Genomic DNA, 25468 nt, shown 5'->3' on the forward strand with positions numbered 1-25468 from the left:
TTATTACATAATTTAGAAGCAAAACAAGATATGCCAAGCTTTCTAGCCTGGATCTCTGTACACATAGTTCCCTTTGCCTGGAACATCCCTGCTTCTCCCATCTCACTCCACCTTGTCTGCACCTGAATAACTCCTATTCAATCCTCAGTTCTCAGTTTACTTGTTATCCCCTCCAGTAAACCTTCCTGAATTAATCCCTCCATGGTGCACCAAGGCCATGTTAATCCCCTGCTGTGTATTCCCATATTAGGTGATAAGTACTGATCAGACCTGAGGTGGCTGTTTCTGTGTCTCCTCATATTAAGTGAGTCTCTGAAAACAAAGACAGTGATTGTGGTGCCTGGCATATAGGGCATTCAAAAAATAATTTGTTAAACGAATAGCTATTTGGAATAATAACCCCTGGATGTTCTATAGTTCCTGGAGTTAGAGAAGAGCCTAAGACTGTCACAGTGCTATTCTGATAGAACAATCTATAATGGCTTCTTTCTATATTTTTACACATTCCCTCCTATTTTGGATCCTTGATACTTGCCAGGATAGCTTCCTAAGGAAGTTGGAATTATCATGGTAAAATAAAAGAATCAACATTATCTTCCTGACTAAATAGAATCAGCTCTGTATGATCATTATCTATAATAGAAACAACACAAACCTAAGTATATTAAAACTCTTTGCTAAAGACTATATTCATTTTGCACTACCTTACCTGGGTTAGGATTTCACTAGAACTTGAATCATTACTTCTTTGATGCTCATGATATTTTCCTTCCCACTCACGAACAGTCTGCTTATACGTGGAATCTGAAAATAAATGTTCACTTTTGTGCCTTGTCAAATTTAACGAAACCTGGGAGCCTTCCAGGCATTCTTTTTTCTCCTGCTTAGTCTTTAACTTGTTAGAATCTAAACTGAAGACATTTTCTTCTACAAGCTTCTGGAGGGTTTCACAGGATTCTCCTAGGATTTTGAAATTGATCTTTCTTCTTCTAGATTCGAGGGGTTCCTTAATTATCTTGTTGGACTTATAATCCTGAGAAAATTGGATTCTCTTGCATTTCTCCAAAACATATTTTTCAGAACTGTCTCTAAATTTTTTGTACCTTTCTTTCTTGAGTTCCTTCATCTTCTCCCTCTGAGCAAGTAAATGAGGCCATTTTTTTTCACTTGCCTGGCCTTCAGCTTTAGGTCTCACATCTTTGGCAATCTTAGGACTGCTAAAGTTTTTAATTCCGTGGTCCAGCTCACTCTTAACATTTGTCAATTTAATATCTTTAACTTTAAAATCTACACATTTACTTATACCTTTTTTAGTTCCATTTGAAGAAGGACTCTGAGAAATAATTTGATTATCATTTGAGTATGATGTTTCTTGGAGTTTAACAAGTCCTTGGGATGAAGAACTAATTTTTGGTCTCTTTCTTGGAGTGTCAGTTTCTACATTCAGTCTGTAAAGCAGCACAGAAAACTAGGTTACATTACAATTGTACATGATAATATGTAATATTGCACTGTATCATTTTAGTTAGGAAATGAAAGAACTGGCCTGATAGGAACTTCATAAAAAGTAAGAAATGGCTACATTAAGAATGAAGTGGAAAGGATTACTCAACAGACGGTATTGGAATAACTGGTTTGTTATTTGGAAAAAAACACCACAAACGTACAGCTTTATATAATACCAGATGGTATAATTTCAAACAGATTAAACACTTAAGTGCAAAATAATTATTTCCATAACTGCTCTACTTCATATTAAATACTTAAAAACCATAGGGGAAAAAGGGAATATTTATCTGATTTCTTAATAGAGAACTTCCTAAACTTAATAGCAGTGGGAAAAATCACAAAGGAAAACAGTAAATGTAAACGACTATTTACTTTAAAACTTTAGTATATTAAAAAATAATAAAATTAAAAGAGCTTGGAAATGGTATTTACTACATATGTGACAGCTTATTAGCCTTAGTAAATAAAAAGCTCATCAAAAAGTACTAAGACTCTAAACAAACATATGGACACCAAGGGGGGAAAGTGGCGGGGCAGGGGTAGTGGTGGGATGAATTGGGAGATTGGGATTGACATATATACATTAATATGTATAAAATGGGTAACTAATAAGAACCCGCTGTATAAAAAAATAAATAAAATAAAATTCAAAAAAAAAAGTACTAAGACTCTAGAATAAGGCATAAACAGAAAATTAATGAAAGAGAAAAAGGGAATAGCTAATAAACACTTTGGGGAAAAAAGTCTGACTTCCCTAGAAGTCACAGACATGCTAATTACAACATACCATTTTCTTCTATCAGATTAGCAAAGATTTTTAAATAACATTAAACACCAGCAAGAAATTGTAAAATGGACCCTCTCATATGTTGCTAGTGGAAATGCAAAATGATTTAACAGTTACACAAAGGAATCTGACAATATAATTAAGAATTCTAAAAATGTTCTTATCCTTTGACTTCTTAGTAATTCGCACTTTAGAAATCTATACCAAGGAGGAAAAAAAGCAGAAATGGACTAAAAAATAATAACAGCAAAATATTCAATTCTATTTATAAGAGCAAAAAATCAGGTACAAGATAAATGCTAAAATTTTTGAAATGACTAAAAAACATGTCATTCTATCGAATATGATGGAGTGTCATAGTCATTTCAAATGATGTTTATCAAAAGTTTTCAAAGACGTAACGAAACATATTGATATAATATTAAGCAGAGAACAAGTAGGGCACAAATCTGTATACATAATGCGGTCTCAACAGTTTTCTAGCAGAGTAAAAAAGCTAGAAAGAAATGTGCTAAAAAGTTTTAGAAGCAGCAATAGCTAGAAGTGATAACATTTTCCTGCTTAATAAAACTAGATATTACTTTGTAGTCAGAAAGAAAGGGGAAAAAAATTCGACGAACCACAATCCATTAATTTATATCAGTAAATCCTTAAGTGCCTTTTAAGTACCTGTCACTCTGCCGGGCACTGGGAGGCAGCGGAGGACATAACAAATACAGTCCATACCCCCAATTAATTTACCATCCAGCAGGGGAGAAAGAGATGGTAAATAAGTGACTTCTCAAATAATTAATTATGCAAGATCAAACTATAAACATCTCAGAGTTTCTATAGGAGTTTCACCTGAGTCTTCATCTGGTTTTACTTTCTTTACTATCTCTTTCTACAAAAAGACTGCCTATCATTATTTATCTGTTAATAAGTAGCAATAAAACAAAACTTTAATAGGACCCTAGCTTGACACTTAATAGTATATAAGACATCAACTGTATTAAAGAAAAATCAGAAAAACAACAAACAAAAGAAAAATTTTAACAGGACCCTGTAGTTCTCTGAGCAGTTTAAAATTCCTATTTTATTTTTTTTTTCACAACAGCCCTGTACTGCATATTTCACAGCAATCTATGCACCATGGTCCATATGGTCATAATTAATAAAAACTCAGCATTATAATACCTTTTAAAAGACCAACAAAATTAAATCTTAAAGTTACCTCTTATCAACTAGTTTTGCAAAATGCTATATTGTGATAATGCAGTTGTATATTTGCAACCCAAAATACTAAAGTTCTGAGATCTTTTTAGACATGTTAGACATATAGCAAATACTTATTTTTTATGAATGACTTAAGCGTAAACTCAATATCAGCTGAAGCTAAATATCACCATCCTAGATTGAACTCGTGATACAAAAATAAATGTGAAATCTTGTCAAAATTTTAATTGTTATAATTAGATTATTTTAAAATTTAGTAACCAAGGTTTTATTTTTATTTTTTTGGCCGCGCCACGCAGCATGTGGGGTCTTAGTTCCCCGACCAGAGATCGAACCCATGTCCCCTGCAGTGGAAGCACGGAGTTTTAACCACTGGACCACCAGGGAAGTCCCAAGATTTAGTAACCAAGGTTTTAAAACATGATATATGGCAAGAAAAATAATTGCTCAACATTACCAGTGGCTAGATTACTCCATTAGCCATCATAATGCACATTTAGGATATTAAATCACATACTTACTTTCAACTTAGGTCAAATGAAGAATAAAGTACTTTTTGGTTAATTCTGCCAATAATGGGTAATGCTGATGGCAATATTACCATCTCTCTAATACTAACTGAGATAAAACTTATCTCCTTTTCAACTCCTGGACTTAAAGATTTGGCCAATGGTTACGATGCAATTTTTATTGAAGAAATCCCACAAACTGTGTGCAACTTGACGAAATGCTTTCTGAATATTTTCAAAAGACTGCTGCCTTTGCTTATATTTTTATTGCTAATAAATTCATGTATATGTACTTAAACCAAGGATCTGGAATTGTGGTAACAATACAATGTAACTGGCTTTCAGGATGACAATATTCTCTCTGATTTTCCACCTACATCTCAGCTTCCAATGTTTGCACATCAATTTCGGGACCTTCCCTGTAGTTGAATAGGGAGATCTTTTCGGAAGATGCCATGTATCATAAAGAAATACTTATAACCTTAAGGCAAATAAGTTTGTTTACTGCTCCAGGAAGTAAACAACAACCTCAAATGAATCATTTTCTCTGCAGGCAACCAATGGTCATGAGAAATCCCGCATTACTGATATTGATATCTACTAAGCACCGTGTTACAGCTTTCTTTTGTCCAATCAACGTTTCAAATATATACCACATTGTTTAAATGCACGACAAGGTCGTTCTGAAGTATATTGTATGCCATATACTTTTGTCTTTGACAAAAGAAAATTTCACTACGAGTTACATCTAAACTACTTCACCAACATCTGAAAGTAAATAATCAGAGATTAACAATAAATCTAGATGCTTTGCACTGTTCATATTACTGATATTGTTACCCTGATTAGATGTGATAATAACTCACACAATAGCATGGTCATTGATCACACGTGGGTTCAGAGATACAGAAATGTCATTGAATAAGACATTCAACTATTCAGTGATGCAAGGGCTGAAGCCAAGTAGCAGATTTTGAATAAATACTGATGCCAAGTTGAACTTCATTGCATCCTTAGAATAATTTTGATCCTATTCTCAAAATAATTCAACATTATTTTTTCCTCCTCCCAGAGACTATATGAATAAGTCCAAGGGGGTAGAGTATATAGATCAGAACTCCATTTACACTCTTATACATGGATATAAAATCAAGGCTAGAAAATGTGTTCTTAAGCAAAAGGTAACTAGTGAAAAATCAGGCAGTGTTTTAGAACTTAAATTTTTTTTAAAAAACCAGATACTAGTATAAAAGGCATTAAAAATCTGAAAAATTTAGAAAGTGATAGTCAATATAACATGAAATTTGTGACAGAGTATACTTCAACAGATAATAATACAGAGACAAAGATTCACAAAAAAAAGATGATTCAAAAGAAAAACTGAAAAAGAGTCAGAGGCAAGCTGGACTTTTTGATTTTAGCAAACATTAACTGAGCTTGTCAGGAAAGCAGAAGTTTTATTTATAGATTTAATGCCACTTTAATTGTTTTCCTGTAACTCCTTATTTTCAGAGAAACTTTGATCTTACCAACTTTTATCATGCATTATACTTTTTATACTTATTTACCCCCATTAGTTGGCAAGAATTCCTTCACCACAAAATTCTCTGAATTTTTTATCCAAAGAACACAGAAAACTAAGGAGAAATAATCTCCATTATTCCTAACACTATTCCCCAAGTTCTCTAGTTGTAGCCATAACCTGTTTTTAATTAACATGGTTTTAGAACCTTACCAATTCAATAAGTTACATATTCTCTTCATGGGTAATATGCAAAGATAATTTATCCAAAATTATTAAATCAGCCTCATAATCTCTTCCATTACTATATATAATGAAGTTATATATCTTATAAGGGTACGTCAAAATCAAATTACTTGAGATAAAAATTTACATTTTATTTGAAAGTAGTATTTACATAGCATAGAATTCTGATAGACTTTTCATTTCACTCAACTTTTTCTTAAATTTATACAAATATTAAGAAAAGTAATTATAATCTGTGATTTAGCTATAAATATTTGCATGCAAAACAGTACTAAACAAAATAAAGGATTTTGCGAATCTAAGTATTTAGTCTCACAATTCAAAGCTAAAAAAAAGTGAAAATATATCAAGAAAAAGAGAAAACTTACCTTTTCAGTTCTTGTCTTCTTTTTATACTACAGTACAGAATATCTGTATGATCTGATTTCTGAAAAAAAAAACGATATCATTTAGGAAATATAAATTGTGCACTGGGGAAGGAGATTGGGAGATGGTATTTTTTCCATACCTATGTGTTAGTGAATAGGTTGACACAATAATTTACTAACTCTTTCCAATAAACTTGTGAGACAGCTATTATCATCATCTCCGTTTTACAGATAAAGTACCCAAGGCTCAAACAGAGCAAAAATATCCTCAACGTCACAGAGCAAGTTAGTAGCAGAGCCGTGATGTGAAACCAGATCTGTCTACCCTCTCTATTTTACCACCCTGTCTCTCTATGTATTCTGGGGACAAGAGCTAGGCACAAGAAAAATAATAGAGAAAGAGGGTATAGTCCCTGTCCTAAAGAATTCGGAGTACAGTAAAAGGATAAAGTAGAAAGAAGTAGAAGGATATGTACAAATAACCTAATATAAAGGACATAAGTGTCAAAGCAGGACAATAAACAGTAAGTTGTAAAAAGAGTTCAAAACCTCAAACACCAGAAGTTGGAATGTACCTAGGAAAAAAAGGTAGACAAAAAATATGCTAAAGATTGAACATATATTGAATAAAGATTAACGGGTAAAAGAAAAAGGCATTCTCAGTTAAAAATGCTTAGGCATCCTAAGAAGCTGGAGGCTACTGGTGTAAATTCAGCAGAGAGAAAATAAACTTGCCTCGCTAGAAGCAGGACTGTTTTGAGGAAGAAGAAAAAAGAAAACTGGATAGTTAAGGTGTGACCAAATTTAAGACGGTCCTAAATGATAAACTAAAAAAGTAAGTGAAGATTTTTCAACAGAGGAGAAATATGATGAAATCAGTGTTTTAACAAGTTTAATAAAGCAAGAATAAATTGCAACAGCAGTTTCATTACATGAAAACAAATTCTTAAAAACCCAATTCTGCATTCATGGAACTTTCACAACTACCTTCTCTTATTACCTAAAACAACTGTGTAGCTATCCTGATATACACCTAACTTCCACTTGAATATGATGAGTACTTCACAACCACCCATGTACTAGGTTAATGTGTTTGGTCTGCTGCCACTGTTTCAAATCACTTGTGAGACAGTGGAAAGAAATCTGGACTTGGCTCTGTTGCTGCAAATAATTTTGTGTCCTTTGACAAGTCACTTAACTTTCTGGATCTCTATTTCTGAATCTGAAAATGCAAACACTGTATGTGCCTTGGCTATCTCAAAATGAAATTGTAAAGATAAATATAACCATATATGGGGAAAGACCCAAAAACTGTCTAAATTTATATTCATGCGGTCTAATCCCGCATAATAGGGTCTATTAGCACAAAGAAACAAAGAACTTGATAAACGCTTTTTAGTGAGCAGCAGAAAGAAAAAACTGGTTTTCTGTCTATCGGCTATCAAAAAGTAAGAATAATATAAAGAAAAAAATTAATGGAGGGCTTCCCTGGTGGCACAGTGGTTGAGAGTCTGCCTGCCAATGCAGGGGACACGGGTTCGAGCCCTGGTCTGGGAAGATCCCACATGCCACGGAGCAACTGGGCCCGTGAGCCACAATTACTGAGCCTGCGCGTCTGGAGCCTGTGCTCCGCAACAAGAGAGGCCGCGATAGTGAGAGGCCCGCGCGCCACGATGAAGAGTGGCCCCCACTTGCCGCAACTGGAGAAAGCCCTCGCACAGAAACGAAGACCCAACACAGCCAAAAATAAAAATAATAAATAAATAATAAAAAATTAAAAATTAAAAAAAAAAATTAATGGAAAAGTAGTGGGGGAATTTATATCATAAACCTTCTAACTGCACGTTATAACTTAAATATAAATAATTTTTAGAGTTAGTTACAGTATCTAAACACTCACCAGTTTTCTCTTCTCTGTTGAAACCGATATTACAGAACAAGCTGAACTAGTAAAGTTTGCTGAGGTTTTTTTCTCTTTCTTATCCTAAGAATGCCATTTGGAAAAAAGGAAAGAAAAGCACAAAATAAAGCACAGCATAAGAGAGCATTATTTCATCACTTATTATAAATCAAGATTCTTTCTACATTAATAATAAATTTCAGAGAAGAACAATGTTTAAGGGCATACAAACATTGGTAAGAGGAAGGAAGACCCAACTAGAAATCAGAAGATGTAGGTGCTCTTGAACTACGGATGAGATGGGATACAGGCGCTACAGCAGAAGGCTGCAGACGACTCAGAAAAGGACATTGAGAAGTGGCACTGCCATGGTGGAATTCCGTCTTCTACAAAGCAAAACCATATATCCAGTTATTTTTCAGTGGATCCTGAATTCAACAGACCCAGGACAAACATATTTTGAGTACCTACCATGTATCAAAGACATTCTTCTAGACAGTGAGGACAGATTAATGAAAAAACAATAAAAGTCCCTGCCCTCATGGAGGTTAAAAACTAGTGCAGGTATTTACAAATAAGTAAATAATATATTTAGTGTGTCAGATGATGCTATGGAAAAAAAATAAAGCAGAGAAAGGGGTCAGGAAGGGCTGACAGGCAAGGGTGAGGCAGTTGCAATTTTAAACAGAGTAGTCAAAAAAGGCCCCACTGGTAAGTTGACATCTGAATAGAGACCTAAAGAAATGAAGGAACAAACCCTGTGGATACCTAGGGAAAAATTTTCAATTCAAAGGGAGTAACAGCAAGCACAAAGTCCCTGAGGCAGGAATGTGCCTGGCTTATTGGAACAACAACAAGGAAGCCAAGAAGTGGAGAAAGCAAAGAGAGAATGTAATGGAGATGAGATGGGGAGAGTAGTTCACTTTGTCAGCCCCAGCAAGGACTTCAGCTTTTTCTCTGAAGTGGAAAACCACGAGAAAATATTGAGCAGAGGAGTGACATGATCTTACATTTTAATAGGATCATTCTGCTGTTATGTCAAGAACACAACAAGGCAAAGGTGGAAGCAGGGAGATCAATTTAGAAACTATTGAAATAACCTAGGAAAGCAAGTTGATTGCCTGGATCACGGTGATAGAAGTAGAGGTGGCAGTCAGACTCTGCTGGTAGAATTTGCTGATAGATGGGATGCAGGTAGAGCATGATGACCAGGGTTCCGGCCCAAGCAACTGAAAGAATGTTATTGCATTACGCTGGGAGAACTGAGGCTGGACACGTGAAAGATTATAGTTTAAGAAGATGAGAAGGAAGCACAAAGGATACCGCCAAGCCTCAGTTTCTTCATCTGTATAATTGGGATAAAAACAATACCTACCTCATAGAGCTGTGAGAAATAAATAAAATAATGCAAGTAAAGAATGAGGAGGGTGGGGCAAGATGGCGGAACAGTAAGACGAGGAGATCACCTTCCTTCCCACAGATACATTAGAAATACATCTACACGTGGAACTGCTCCTACAGAACACCCACTGAATGCTGGCAGAAGACGTCAGACCTCCCAAAAGCCGTGTGGATGAAAGGCTCTTGGTGCTCCAGCCAGGCATCAGGGCTGTGCCTCTGAGGTGGGAGAGCCAACTTCAGGACACTGGTCCACAAGAGACCATCCAGCTCCACGTAATACCAAACAGCGAAAATCTCTCAGAGATCTCCATCTCAACATCAAGACCCAGCTTCACTCAACGACCAGCAAGCTACAGTGCTGGACACCCTATGCCAAACAACTAGCAAGACAGGAACACAACCCCATCCATTAGCAGAGAGGCTGCCTAAAATCATAATAAGGCCACAGACACCCCAAAACACACCACCAGACGTGGACGTGCCCACCAGAAAGACAACATCCAGCCTTATCCACCAGAACACAAGCACTAGTCCCCTCCACCAGGAAGCCTACACAACCCACTGAACCAACCTTAGCCACTGGGGACAGATACCAAAAACAACAGGAACTACGAACCTGCAGCCTGTGAAAAGGAGACCCCAAACACAGTAAGATAAGCAAAATGAGAAGACAGAAAAACACACAGCAGATGAAGGAGCAGGGTCAAAACACACCAGACCTAACAAATGAAGAGGAAATAGGCAGTCTACCTGAAAAAGAATTCAGAATAATGATAGTAAAGATGATCCAAAATCTTGGAAATAGAATAGACAAAATGCAAGAAACATTTAACAAGGACGTAGAAGAACTAAAGAGGAACCAAGCAACGATGAAAAACACAATAAATGAAATTAAAAATACTCTAGAAGGGATCAATAGCAGAATAACTGAGGCAGAAGAACGGGTAAGTGACCTGGAAGATAAAATAGTGGAAATAACTACTCCAGAGCAGAATAAAGAAAAAAGAATGAAAAGAACTGAGGACAGTCTCAGAGACCTCTGGGACAACATTAAACGCACCAACATTCGAATTATAGGGGTCCCAGAAGAAGAAGAGAAAAAGAAAGGGACTGAGAAAATATTTGAAGAGATTATATTGAAAACTTCCCTAATATGGGAAAGGAAATAGTTAATCAAGTCCTGGAAGCACAGAGAGTCCCATACAGGATAAATCCAAGGAGAAACACGCCAAGACACATATTAATCAAACTGTCAAAAATTAAATATAAAGAAAACATATTAAAAGCAGCAAGAGAAAAACAACAAATAACACACAAGGGAATCCCCATAAGGTTAACAGCTGATCTTTCAGCAGAAACTCTGCAAGGCAGAAGGGAGTGGCAGGATATACTTAAAGTGATGAAGGAGAAAAACCTACAACTAAGATTACTCTACCCAGCAAGGATCTCATTCAGATTTGATGGAGAAATTAAAACCTTTACAGACAAGCAAAAGCTGAGAGAGTTCAGCACCACCAAACCAGCTTTACAACAAATGCTAAAGGAACTTCTCTAGGCAAGAAACACAAGAGAAGGAAAACACCTACAATAACAAACCCAAAACGTTTAAGAAAATGGGAATAGGAACATACATATCGATAATTACCTTAAATGTAAATGGATTAAATGCTCCCACTAAAAGACACAGACTGGCTGAATGAATACAAAAACAAGACCCATATATACGGGTCTGTCTACAAGAGACCCACTTCAGACCTAGGGACACATACAGACTGAAAGTGAGGGGATGGAAAAATATATTCCATGCAAATGGAAATCAAAAGAAAGCTGGAGTAGCAATTCTCATATCAGACAAAATAGACTTTAAAATAAAGAATATTACAAGAGACAAGGAAGGACACTACATAATGATCAAGGGATCGATCAAAGAAGAAGGTATAACAATTGTAAATATTTATGCACCCAACATAGGAGCACCTCAATACATAAGGCAAATACTAACAGCCATAAAAGGGGAAATCGACAGTAACACAATCATAGTAGGGGACTTTAACATCCCACTTTCACCAATGGACAGATCATCCAAAATGAAAATAAATAAGGAAACACAAACTTTTAATGATACATTAAACAAGATGGACTTAATTGATATTTATAGGACATTCCACCCAAAAACAACAGAATACACATTTTTCTCAAGTGCTCATGGAACATTCTCCAGGATAGATCATATCTTGGGTCACAAGTCAAGCCTTGGTAAATTTAAGAAAATTGAAATCGTATCAAGTATCTTTTCCGACCACAACGCTATGAGACTAGATATCAATTACAGGAAAAGATCTGTAAAAAATACAAACACATGGAGGCTACACAATACACTACTTAGTAACGAAGTGATCACTGAAGAAATCAAAGGGGAAATCAAAAAATACCTAGAAACAAATGACAATGGAGACACGACGACCCAAAACTTATGGGATGCAGCAAAAGCAGTTCTAAGAGGGAAGTTTATAGCAATACAAGCCTACATCAAGAAACAGGAAACACCTCGAATAAACAACCTAACCTTGCACCTAAAGCAATTAGAGAAAGAAGAACAAAAAAACCCCAAAGTTAGCAGAAGGAAAGAAATCATAAAGATCAGATCAGAAATAAATGAAAAAGAAATGAAGGAGACAATAGCAAAGACCAACAAAACTAAAAGCTAGTTCTATGAGAAGATAAACAAAATTGATAAACCATTAGCCAGACTCATCAAGAGAAAAAGGGAGAATACTCAAATCACTAGAATTAGAAATGAAAAAGGAGAAGTAACAACTGACACTGCAGAAATACAAACGATCATGAGAGATTACTACAAGCAACTCTATGCCAATAAAATGGACAACCTGGAAGAAATGGACAAATTCTTAGAAATGCACAACCTGCCGAGACTGAACCACGAAGAAACAGAAAATATGAACAGACCAATCACAAGCACTGAAATTGAAACTGTGATTTAAAATCTTCCAACAAACAAAAGCCCAGGACCAGATGGCTTCACAGGCGAATTCTATCAAACATTTAGAGAAGAGCTAACACCTATCCTTCTCAAACTCTTCCAAAATATTGCAGAGGGAGGAACACTCCCCAGCTCATTCTACGAGGCCACCATCACCCTGATACCAAAACCAGACAAAGATGTCACAAAGAAAGAAAACTACAGGCCAATATCATTGATGAACATAGATGCAAAAATGCTCAACAAAATACTAGCAAACAGAATCCAACAGCACATTAAAAGGATCATACACCATGATCAAGTGGGGTTTATTCCAGGAATGCAAGGATTCTTCAATATACGCAAATCAATCAACGTGATACATCATATTAACAAATTGAAGGAGAAAAACCATATGATCATCTCAACAGATGCAGAGAAAGCTTTCGACAAAATTCAACACCGATTTATGATAAAAACCCTGCAGAAAGTAGGCATAGAGGAAACTTTCCTCAACATAATAAAGGCCATATATGACAAACCCACAGCCTACACTGTCCTCAATGGTGAAAAACTGAAACCATTTCCACTAAGACCAGGAACAAGACAAGGTTGCCCACTCTCACCACTATTATTCAACATAGTTTTGGAAGTGTTAGCCACAGCAATCAGAGAAGAAAAAGAAATAAAAGGAATCCAAATTGGAAAAGAAGAAGTAAAGCTGTCACTGTTTGCAGATGACATGATACTATACATAGAGAATCCTAAAGATGCTACCAGAAAACTACTAGAACTAATCAATGAATTTGGTAAAGTAGCAGGATACAAAATGAATGCACAGAAATCTCTTGCATTCCTATACACTAATGATGAAAACTCTGAAAGTGAAATTAAGAAAACACTCCCGTTTACCACTGCAACAAAAAGAATAAAATATCTAGGAATAAACCTACCTAAGGAGACAAAAGACCTGTATGCAGAAAATTATAAGACACTGATGAAAGAAATTAAAGATGATACAAATAGATGGAGAGATATACCATGTTCTTGGATTGGAAGAATCAACATTGTGAAAATGACTCTACTACCCAAAGCAATCTATAGATTCAATGCAATCCTTAACAAACTACCACTGGCATTTTTCACAGAACTAGAACAAAAAACTTCACAATTTGTATGGAAACACAAAAGACCCCGAATAGCCAAAGCAATCTTGAGAACGAAAAATGGAGCTGGAGGAATCAGGCTCCCTGACTTCAGACTATATTACAAAGCTACAGTAATCAAGACAGTTTGGTACTGGCACAAAAACAGAAACATAGATCAATGGAACAGGAGAGAAAGCCCAGAGATAAACCCATGCACATATGGTCACCTTATCTTTGATAAAGGAGGCAAGCATATACAGTGGAGAAAAGATAGCCTCTTCAATAAGTGGTGCTGGGAAAACTGGACAGGTACATGTAAAAGTATGAAATTAGAACACTCCCTGACATCATACACAAAAATAAACTCAAAATGGATTAAAGACCTAAGTGTAAGGCCAGACACTATCAAACTCTTAGAGGAAAACATTGGCAGAACACTCTATGACATAAATCACAGCAAGATCCTTTTTGACCCAGCTCCTAGAGAAATGGAAATAAAAACACAAATAAACAAATGGGACCTAATGAAACTTAAAAGCTTTTGCACAGCAAAGGAAACCATAAACAAGACCAAAAGACAACCCTCAGAATGGGAGAAAATATTTGCAAATGAAGCAACTGACAAAGGATTAATCTCCAAGATTTACAAGCAGCTCATGCAGCTCAATAACAAAAAAACAAACAACCCAATCCAAAAATGGGCAGAAGACCTAAACAGACATTTCTCCAAAGAAGATATACGAATTGCCAACAGACACATGAAAGAATGCTCAACATCATTAATCATTAGAGAAATGCAAATCAAAACTACAATGAGATATCACCTCACACCAGTCAGAATGGCCATCAACAAAAAATCTAGAAACAATAAATGCTGGAGAGGGTGTGGAGAAAAGGGAACACTCTTGCACTGTTGGTGGGAATGTAAATTGATACAGCCACTATGGAGAACAGTATGGAGGTTCCTTAAGAAACTAAAAATAGAACTACCATATGACCCAGCAATCCCACTACTGGGCATATACCCTGAGAAAACCATAATTCAAAAACAGTCATGTACCAAAATGTTCATTGCAGCTCTATTTACAATAGCCAGGACATGGAAGCAACCTAAGTGTCCATCATCAGATGAATGGATAAAGAAGATGTGGCACATATATACAATGGAATATTACTCAGCCATAAGAAGAAACGAAATGGAGGTATTTGTAGTGAGGTGGATGGAGTTAGAGTCTGTCATACAGAGTGAAGTAAGTCAGAAAGAGAAAAACAAATACAGTATGCTAACACATATATATGGAATCTAAGGAAAAAAAAAAAGGTCATGAAGAACCTAATGGCAAGACGGGAATAAAGACACAGACCTACTAGAGCATGGACTTGAGCATATGGGGAAGGGGAGGGGTAAGATGTGACAGGGTGAGAGAGTGGCATGGACATATATACACTACCAAATGTAAAATAGATAGCTCGTGGGAAGCAGCCGCATAGCACAGGGAGATCAGCTCGGTGCTTTGTGACCACCTAGAGGGGTGGGATAGGGAGGGTGGGAGGGAGGGAGATGCCAGAGGGAAGAGATATGGGAACATATGTATATGTATAACTGATTCACTTTGTTATAAAGCAGAAACTAACACACCATTGTAAAGCAATTATACTCCAATAAAGATGTTAAAAAAAAAAAAAAAAGAATGAGAATAACAAGTGACTTTTCCTGGGTCAGAAGGGAAGAACAAAATATTTACATATCTCATTTTAAAACTGAGGTGTATTTTTTTCATTACACAAAAATAAACTGTAAAAAAGGGTATCTTTAGGTCAACAAACCAGAATTCTTACTTCTTCATCAACATTGGGTGATGGGGCGGTGCCTTTTCTCTGAGATTTCTCTTTTTTTCCACAAGATTCTTTGCTGGACATTTTGGAAAGCTAAAATAAATATCAAAAGCACATTATGTGTGTTTTACCACTGCCACAACAAAAACATTAGAAATTATTCTTTTTTCAGTTCCTTAAAGACTGGAGTTTTACAAAATAATTTCCATATTTTACCCATTCTCAAGGTGACGGGATTCTCTCATTGTTCCACTTTATTTTACTTATATTCTCCCTCATAATGATCTGTTCCCCTCCTTCAGCTTCATCTATTACCCTTTTAGGAATGACTCTTAAAACTATGCCTTTAGCCCTAACTTCTCTCTCAAGCATCACATCACCATTTTCAACTGCCTGCCAGACTGCTGTATTTTGCCCCACCTATATATACCTCAAAACCAATTAGTCAAAAGTCTTCATTTTCCCAACACACCCTCCGTCACTCACTGAGTGAGACTTCGGGCAAAACACATACGTTTTTTGAGCCCTAGCTTCATTATATGTAAAATAGAGATAACTCATCCGAGAAGGTTTTTGAAGAGCTCAGATGAAACTATGGATGTAAAAATACCTTGTACAGGATAGTACACAGTAGGGTCTTAACAAATACTGGCTTACGTGGTTGTCTTTCTTCTAGACCCTGAGCCTCTTGAAGAGTGCGCTGTATTGAAAACTGAGGTGTTCACAAATGCCTGCTGAGTGAATGAATGAGTGAATTTTTCTTCCCCAGAATATTCATTGTTCATTCTGAGCCACTTCCAACTCTTGCTGATCCAGTCCCTCTGTCCACTTCCCTTCCCAGTCTCACTTTTCCAGCCCTGTTCTGGATCAAGTCTATACTGTTAGTTACTGACAGGAAAACAAACAAACACACACACAAACATAGTCATTCCTTATGGTCATAAACACTCTCAAGATAGTGTATACAACCATCCTGTACTGGAACGTAGAGGCCAGAGATTGGGAATATCACCAGGTGTGTTGGGGCAAGAGGATGTAAAAGGGGTCCAGAAGCAAAGTCCAAAGGAGAGTTTATTGCTGGCAGTGATATGTACTGACACCATGAACATAACAAAGACTAGAAACCAAGCAATTGCAACTACTCCTGGTCAATCATGATCACACTAAGTGAAGTTCTATAAAAGAATGATCAATTACGCTAAATCAAACTTTTAGAATGTTTTGATGATTATGGAAGAAAGAATAAAAATGCTGATAGCTAACAGAAATCTAATAATAATAAAAATTAATAAAAGAGTAGCCAACATAAACTTCTAAGAACAAATTCTAAATTACCCAGAAATTTTGCTTTGTAAGATAATTTATGGCAATAATTGAATTCACAGTTGAGCTTCCAGATTAGAGAAATAATCTTCATCTCTCTTTCTTGTTCCAAGGATCCCATTCCATGGGGGGTTTGGGGGGGTGAAGCGGGGGAAGGCATAATGAAAAATAATAAATTCCATGAGATGAACTGCTTAGAGGCAATGGACTGGTTATGTTACCTTTTACAATTTAAACCCATTCACATTGTGCTCTGAATACAAAAAAACACAATTGAACCTGTTACCCATAAGACAAATTGAAAAAAAACACTGCAGATAGTGGACTATCAAAGGAAAAACACCCATATGTGTACTATGACAAATGTTTTATACTCATATTAGTGTGAAATTCATATTGATTCTATGGAAATCAAAATACAAACTAAATGAGGGGAGACTTCCTGTGCTGGCCAGTCTCCAAAATGGCTCCTGATGATCTCTGCTACCTGGTAATTACAGTCTTATGTAGTCTCCTCTCACAATAAATAGAGACGACCCACGTAACCAACAGGATATTGCTATATGGTAGTATGTGGCTAGGTCTAATAAGACATTGTGGCTTCTGCCTTACTCTATCTTGAATTGTTCACTCTAGGGAAAGCCAACCACCACATCATGAGGACATTCAAGTAACCCAAAGAGAAGCCCACCAAGGAAGAACTGAGACCTCTTGCCAAAAATGAATCGACTGCCAGGCATGTGAATGAGCCACCTTTGAAGCTGATCCTGCAGCCCTAAGCAAGCCTTCACATGGCAGCATCCCTGGTAGGTATCTTCACTGCAGTCTCATGAGACCCAGTGCCAGATTTACCCAGAAAGCCATTTCTGAATTCCTGACCCATACAAACTGTGGGGTAATAAATGTTTTTGTTTTGTTTTAAGCCACTAAGTTTTGAGATAACTTAGGCAGCAACAGATAAGTAATATACTCAATCTGATTCTTCCAAACTCTGAAGATACCTTCTTCAGGATGTCTCAAGAGCAGGGACCATGCTTAGAAATTCTTATTAAAATTCCCACAGGGGGCTTCCCTGGTGCCGCAGTGGTTGAGAATCTGCCTGCCAATGCAGGCGACACGGGTTCGAGCCCTGGTCTGGGAAGATCCCACATGCCGCGGAGCAGCTGGGCCCGTGAGCCACAACTACTGAGCCTGCGCGTCTGGAGCCTGTGCTCCGCAACGAGAGGCTGCGATAATGAGAGGCCCGCGCACCGCGATGAAGAGTGGCCCCCACTTGCCGCAACTAGAGAAAGCCCTCGCACAGAAACGAAGACCCAACACAGCCAAAAATAAATAAATTAATTAATTAATTAAAAAAAAATTCCCACAGAATGCACAGGCTAAAAATCTAACCCATTTCATCTTCTGGTCTCCAGCTGGTATTAATGAGATTGACATACCGAATCAAGCTTTCAATGAACCATCTAGTCTTTTAGAAATTAAAAAATCACTGGTTCTTGTATTATGCACAAATATCCACTACTCATGTCTGTAAGTTAGAATGTGTTATTATGCCATTTTTTAATCAACTGTTACGGGCAGTGAGGCAGCATACATCCAGGAATAATAGTTAAAAGTTGGGGATGGGGCCACGAAGAGGGCTTTAGAACTATAATTCACGAAAACTTACGGGGGATAAATTGTGTTTCCATTAAATTGGGGAAGAGGGGGGAAAAAACCCTCCAAATATACTTCCTAAGCACTGGGGGGTTGGAGGGAGGACCAGATTCTTGTTCTGAGTTTCAAATTGCCAAATAATCACACTCGCTCTCCCCTGCGGACTGAAACAAATAGAAAATAAACAGACCAATGAGATAAGCATTAAGTATCAGCTTTATTAACTAGGAAAATCGAACTGAAGTGCGAGAACCTGAGACTAAAAAGAGTTTCCCTCTCCTGCCCTGCTGCCTGTAACATTCGGACCAGTCCCAGGCAGAGTAGCCAAAAAACTCAAAATTTTTCCCCTTGCCTACCCCAGCGGGCTTGAAGGAGCGCGGCTTAAGCTCAAGCAAGCTCAGAGAGTAAAGGCAAGAGAAGTACGGGGGCCGGGGAACTCACTTGCATACGCCTTGAGGAATGTGAATCGCATCAGTCAAGTGCCCCGAAGCTCAACATATTAACGAGCTTTGACTATTAACAGCCTAAATATAAGCACAGGGCACTCCCCCCGCCCCCACCCCGCCAAATTCCCTATCCACAGGAATCTTACAGCCACGGCGCAGCGCTGATACTGGGAATACGTAGGTTAGGGCAAAAATAAAAACAAAAGGAAAAGAGTGTTCGGGTCACGGTGTGCGTGAAGGTACGAAATGAGGAGCAGACCCCCAACTCGAAGTCCACCTGACTGACAGGCGAGCTTGTCAGCGTCCTGTAAACCGCCTAGGCCCACGGGCTCGCGTACTAACAGACTTGACCCTAGCCGGGGCGAGGGGCAGCTCCAGAGAAAGGGCCGGGCCAGAACCCCACCCTTCACAAAGCAGGCTCAACCCCGGGTCCGCCCCCAGAGTCGCCCAGCCCAGGCTCAAAGGGACCCGGAATCCTCCGTCCGTCCCGCCGGCCGCCCGCTACGGTACCGGAGTGAGCGTAACGTCAACGATTCCTCCCCCCACCCCGCCCCGGCTCCCTACCTTATTCACCAGCGCTCGCGCCGGTGGCGACTCGGGACGCCCAGGCCAAGGGAAAGGGACCCCGAGCCCGATGCCCGCTGGGAAATGTAGTTCTGCGCTCGGAGGCAGGGTATCGCTCGAACGCTCCAGAGCTTTTGTTTAGCTTTGCGTTCACTTCCTCTGAGAACTTGGAACTCCGGCACCGCCCACCCAGGCGGCGCGGTGCACCCTGGGTATTGTAGTCTTGGCTGGATTCGGTTGTTGACGCCTGGGACGGAGACGCACCGCGGAAACGGAACTCTCTGACCTCATTGGACGCCGTCCCCAGCCCGCTCCTGCGCAGTCTGGGCTGGCGTCGTAACGTCTCGGGGAAAAGGAAGCGGATGGGACCGCGAATCGCTGTCTGTTGCTTTTTATTTTCCTGCTGACTGGATTTGGTCACTGGTTCTTCGTCTTTTGTCTGTTGCACGCATCCCGCCCTCCCCATTTGCTTCCCCACTCCTCGGATCCGGCCCTCTGGGCTTTCACGCCAATTGTCTCACCCCGCCGTGAGCCCCTCCTGGTCCCCGGTCGGGCCTGGCACGGAGGCGGTAACTATGGAGAATATGGCGGAGGAGGAGCTGCTGCCCCAGGAGAAGGAGGAGGAGGAGGAGGTGGAAGTGGCCCAGGTCCAGGTCCCGACCCCAGCCCCGGACTCGGCTCGGGTCCCAGCTCCGGCCCCGGATTCGGCTCCGGCCTCGGCCCCGACTCCGGCCTCGGCTCCAGTCCCAGCCCCTGCCCTGGCCCAGGCTCCGACCCTGTCCCCGTCCCTAGCCTCTGCCCCTGATGAGGCTGAAAGCAGTAAGTGCAGGAGGCCCAGATCTGTCTGCCGCAGGAGAAGCGAGAAAGTGCGCCTTGCTGGGGAGTAGGGGAGGCCCTTCTCCCCTGGGATGGTTTTTATGGGGAAAGGCAGTTTTAGAGAAATGGGGGGAGGAAGGAGGAACCCGTATAGCGGGTAAAACGGGTGTAGGATGGGGGAAGGCATCTCCACAAACATTGGGGACCTCACAGTGAAGGATCTGTGGAGGCCAGGGGTGCTGCAAATAGAAGGAAATAATGAGGTTGTGGGCTTCTTCGTTAAAGGGAGTCTTTTTTTGGTACAAAAATTAGAAGTTACACCTAATTTGGTAGTTTCCCTCTCAGCCCCGTCTGCCATGGTTCACTAAGTCCTTTAAAATATGATAGAGTAACCGAGGCAACCTGTTTACTGTAGTAGATGCTAACTGCCAAGATTTAGTAACCGTTGCTGTCAATTAGCTTTTGTGCCTCGACAGAGACAAGAGATGGGTTTTTCTCATTATTTCATTTTCTTTAGCAGCTTGCTTCCAAAAAGAATTTGAGGCTGATGAATAGTTTAAGGAAGAGTCGGCTAAATTACAGATGTCTTCCCTCAGACATAAATACCAATTGAATTTTGTACGTTTTTCCATCGGAAGTCGGCTGTTGAAAATTAATAGCCCGTATTATTGTGCTTCTGAATGTGCTTGCATGTTTTCTAAGTGATGATTTATTGGACCATAAAGGAATTTAAAAGATTGATAAGTAACACTTTCTTAAGAATCTGCTGAACATTTTCAAATGTAAGGTCTAAAAGTTTTCTTCAAAAATTTAGTCCCAAAATTGACCTTTATGCTCTTTCTGAATCATAACAAAATATCTTAAATTAATTCGTTGTCTTTCCTACTTCTAAGCCAGTTGTGAGATTAATGTTTATAAAACATTTGGACAGTTATAATCTAACAGAATTATTTTACAATTTTAAAACAACATATAAATTGTTATAGTAGATTTAAGAGTAGGGCAGATCACAGAAGAGACAAAGTCAGCATGCCTCTGGTAGGCCCCTCCTCATCACAGAAGATCAGAGCTAGTAGGTGCAAAATAAGGCCAGTTGTTTCTTCATCCACAACTACAGTGGGGGAAGAGGAGGAACACTCTCCTGAGTAAGGTATCCTCCCTAACTCATCTCTAGATGGGATATTTTTATGTTTATCAGAGGTGGTTGAACAGCTTTAGGGAATGCATGCTTTCTCCACCTCCCCACCATCAAGAATATGTTGAATATAGTTTGGAAAGATTTATTCATATATTACAAAATTTACAAGTGTGTAATTTGAAGAATGCATGATGTTTGAGACACCTGAAAATGCATTGCTCGGACAAGTAGGTAATGACTGAGAATCTGAAATGCATTAGAAACATATTAATCACATTTTAAAAATTATTTTTAGATGGTCTAGTTAGCCCTCTGAAATCAGTCTTAACTAGGCAAGATGAAGATGGCATATCTGAAATAGAATTGAAAATTGAGGAAAAAGAAGTTTTAAAAGAACCTCCTAGCATCTTGGACTCATCTGACTGAACAAGAGGTTTGCCTATTGACTTCTGGATTAGTGTGTTACAAAAAGATTGAGTGATTTTAAGTACAAATTGACTGATAACTACTGTCTTGAACCAGAAAGTGATTTCAGAGATGTACATAGGCATATCATGACTCTTTAGACAGATCTTTTAGAGTTTACTTCAATAGCGGACCACAGGATTTTCAGTTTTCTAGCTTACCAGGCCCCTTTCGCTTCGTACTACTTAGTAGTTGGAATGATTTAAATAAGCACATCGTTATGTAGCACTATGTATCTTGTTTCACACACACAGATCTTTGAACTATGGAAGCCAAAAGCTTTTATGATTTCAAATTAAATAGGCTGGTTTGTACACATGGATTCATTGCCTGAATCTTACTAGACAGTAAGGTCAGACACCTAGCAATTAAAGGTTTTTGTAAAGTGGGAAAAAATTTTACCTGTTTATAGAAATCATATCTCATTGTAAGTCATTTGAACAATACCTGGTATAAGAAGTTAACCAATAGCATTTGTTGCTCCTTGTTTTTCTCATTTTAGAATTAGGTAAAAATTGTTTTTTAATGAATTTTAGCAGGAATGTCTGACAGTGCTGAACTGAATTCCAAAATTATTGACTCCGTGTGCTACTGCATCCAAAAAGACTAATGATTTTTTTAAAAAATTATTTTAAAACTTTAGTGCCTGCGGTGTGCAAGTTACTGCACTAGGCACTTAACCGTTACAAAGATGAATAAGACATAGCCCTTGCCTACTTACTGCTTATTTGTAGGGGAGACAAACAAGAACACAAATTATACAGAAGGAAAACAAAGCAACTGGGCATGAAGCTTGGAGAGGGATAGGCAGGAAGACAGCAGTGTCGAGAAATTGTATAATCTAATTATATAATTAATATTAGAGAGCCTTGTGGTTTACCCCCATTGACTCCTATCTCACTGGGGATCCTTTCCTGTCAGTTACATCTCCTAGTCTTGCATATTCAGGATTCCACTGTGTAAATGTTCCTTTCCTTGGGGCTACACATATTCAGGTCTCTCTATCCTTAAAAAGAAAGAAAAAACAAGTTACAATCCCATCCATCTCCTTTTTTATACTACCAAACTTCTTGAAAAAAATAATCTATGCTGATTTTCTATACTTGGTTTCTCCTTCCAATCCCATTTGTACTCTCAGACACCTCACTGAACCTTCTTTCTTAAAGGTCACTAGAGACTTGCTAAATACTAAATCCAGTGGTCTTTTCTTGATCTCTGCAACTATTTGTGATACTTACTGTGGAGCATTTCTCTTTTACAGTCTCTTCTCTCTTGGCTTCTGCATTATCTTGATTCTCCATACCATTTTTCCTTTTTGAATGTACCCTCTTGATTTTCCTCAACGTCTCTTACAAATATCTACATACCTCCATACCTCACTTACAAATTGTATCCATTTATATTAATCAGTAGTGGGTTCAGCAGCATTGGGGAATGCATCCCACACATGACTTATTCAAGAATATGTTAAACATGTTTTGGAAAGATTATTCATATATTCGAAAATTTACAGGTATGTAATTTGAAGAATGTATAATATTTGAGTAACCCGAAAATGTGTTACTGGGACTGAGTTTTGGCTTTTTTCTTCTCTGTTTCACAGTATTTTTCCCTTAACGCTTTCTTACTCATGCTCATAGTTTCACCTAACATGTGTATTTATGAGTTATATCTATTCAGAATCCCTCCTGAGCTCCAAAAACAATTCAACTGCCTACTGGACTTGAGTACCTAATACCAGTAGTAATCAAACACACTGTGTAAAAAACTAAATTCCCTTGTCTCCTCTTTCCTCTTCCTTTCTGCCAAAAGTGTTTTCTGCTTCCTTTATTGGTTAACAGTATTATTAAATCTCAGGATCGTCCTTTAATCTTCACCTGTACTTTCACATCCCAAGTTCTTTGCTTCTTTTTTTACCTTCTCTTCTCCAGTACTTTTCTGTTACTAATTTCTCACCTCAATTATTGATCCTTGGTACTACAGCCAGAGATACCCTCCTGAAATGCATTCAAATCATGTCTTTGATTTCCTCAGAAACCTGAATTAACATTGCCTGAAGAGTAAAGTCCAAACTAACTTGCATAGAATTTATGCCTTCCCTGATACATTTTTGGCTGCATATCTTTCTACCAACTCTATCCCCCAAACATACTACTTTCCAGCCAGGAGTGGTATAGAGATGGCTGTGTATTTTTACACCACATGCCTTTGTTTATTAGGTTACTTCAGTTTATAAGGCCTGACACCAAATCCCTACTTATTGAAATTCTATTCATACCTTATGAAATTCTATTCATGCCCTAAATTTCAGTCAAATGCCACTTCTTCAGTGAAGACATTCCCAGGAGCACTTGTTGGAATGAATTACTCCTTCCTCTGTAGGCCAGCATCATATTACCTTTACCTCTAGTGTTCATTTCATCCTGCCTTGTGTTCTAGTTAGTAGTTAACGTGTTAATCTCTCTCACCTGGTTGAAAGTTCTTTGAAAACAGGAAACATGGCTTCAGTGTTTTGTACAGACTAGAACCTTTCTTTTGTAGAATTATATTGAATAATAAGATAGAATTTGAAAGCTGTGAGGTTACACAGCAGAGTTTTTTCCCCAACTCTGCCTTCTTAGGCACACTTGTCATTTTATAAACTGAGTTTCCCATCTAGGTACTAGGGCACTGTGCTATAGGAAATAAAAGTGTAAAATTCCATGTGACGTGATCAAATAAAAATGAAGTTGGAATACAGATTGTTAAAGCATAATTTTCTAACTCTTAAAATTTCCTTTCAGAGAGACACATCTCAATTCAAAGGCAGCTTGCTGATCTAGAGAAGTTAGCTTTCGTAACTGAAGGGGATTTTGACTCTGCCAGTTCACTGAACTCAGATAATCTTGATGCAGGTATTTCCATGATTTGAAAATGTGTTTTTTCTCAGTTTCTAATGATTTGTCATCTTTCAACACATGAAAATTTTTCTAAGCATAGACTTGTTTATTTTCACTGAATTAGAGCAGAAGTAAAAGAATGGTTTTTTACTTAGGAAATTATAGCCTTCTATATGCAAAGGTGCTATGAGATAAGTTATTTCACAACTTCTCAAGGAAATTACAGTCTCATGGATATATAAGGGCTTTGTATTCTAAAAGTTAGGAATTACATTTTACTATGAGTAACAGAAATCCAAAAAGTAGTATGGAGGCTTATATTCTCTCATGTAAAAGAAGTCCCAAGGCTGGCAATTTAGGGCTGGTACAGAGTTTCACAATGTTGTCAGTGCCCCAAGCTCTTCTCTTTCTACTTTGCCATCCTTAGTGCTTGGATTCCATCCTCAAGATCTCCTCACGGTTTTCTGAAGTAGGCAGAGTGTGTATATATATATATATATATATATATATATATATATATATATATATATATATATAATAAAAGAAATAAAATTGTGCTTATACTTGCCATGTGCTATGTGTGAAAGATATTTGTTGGATTAAAAATTGAGTTATTATTTCTGTATATTTTATCGCTTTAAACCTGGATTTGAGATTTTAATTCTTTTGTATACTATCAAAGTTTTTATTAAGAAACATTACATTTCTAATTAAATAAAACTTATTTAACACATAATCTTTTCAAGAATATGTTAATAAA

The 25468-nt window shown here is 38.0% G+C and overlaps 2 protein-coding genes and 1 long non-coding RNA gene across 8 annotated transcripts in view; 2 read left to right on the forward strand and 1 right to left on the reverse strand.

Moving 5' to 3' along the window:
• LOC133087909 (uncharacterized) overlaps positions 1 to 18114 on the forward strand; it is a 50266-nt gene extending 32152 nt beyond the window's left edge. The window contains exons 2-3 of the long non-coding RNA XR_009700468.1: positions 17381 to 17550; positions 17808 to 18114. This is a non-coding gene — a long non-coding RNA (uncharacterized LOC133087909). The remainder of the gene's footprint in view (positions 1 to 17380; positions 17551 to 17807) is intronic.
• SWT1 (SWT1 RNA endoribonuclease homolog) overlaps positions 1 to 19526 on the reverse strand; it is a 97646-nt gene extending 78120 nt beyond the window's left edge. For 2 of the 6 annotated variants that reach the window (XM_061185616.1, XM_061185618.1), the window contains exons 1-5: positions 19411 to 19490; positions 15425 to 15514; positions 8057 to 8140; positions 6157 to 6215; positions 710 to 1448 (exon numbers count right to left, since the gene is read on the reverse strand). In XM_061185616.1, the coding sequence (XP_061041599.1) occupies positions 710 to 1448; positions 6157 to 6215; positions 8057 to 8140; positions 15425 to 15505 (963 nt within the window). In that variant the 5' untranslated portion in view covers positions 15506 to 15514; positions 19411 to 19490. Of the gene's footprint in view, positions 1 to 709; positions 1449 to 6156; positions 6216 to 8056; positions 8141 to 15412; positions 15515 to 19410 lie in introns of all 6 variants that reach the window. The other 4 variants (XM_061185621.1, XM_061185620.1, XM_061185619.1 and 1 more) reach the window with 4 other exon arrangements.
• A 238-nt stretch (positions 19527 to 19764) lies between these two features.
• Positions 19765 to 25468, forward strand: part of TRMT1L (tRNA methyltransferase 1 like) — a 35446-nt gene continuing 29742 nt past the window's right edge. The window contains exons 1-2 of the mRNA XM_061185623.1: positions 19765 to 20229; positions 24613 to 24723. Coding sequence (XP_061041606.1) covers positions 19986 to 20229; positions 24613 to 24723 — 355 coding nt within the window. The 5' untranslated portion in view covers positions 19765 to 19985. The remainder of the gene's footprint in view (positions 20230 to 24612; positions 24724 to 25468) is intronic.

Source organism: Eubalaena glacialis, chromosome 3 (assembly GCF_028564815.1).
Source record: "Eubalaena glacialis isolate mEubGla1 chromosome 3, mEubGla1.1.hap2.+ XY, whole genome shotgun sequence".
Lineage (NCBI taxonomy): Eukaryota > Metazoa > Chordata > Mammalia > Artiodactyla > Balaenidae > Eubalaena > Eubalaena glacialis.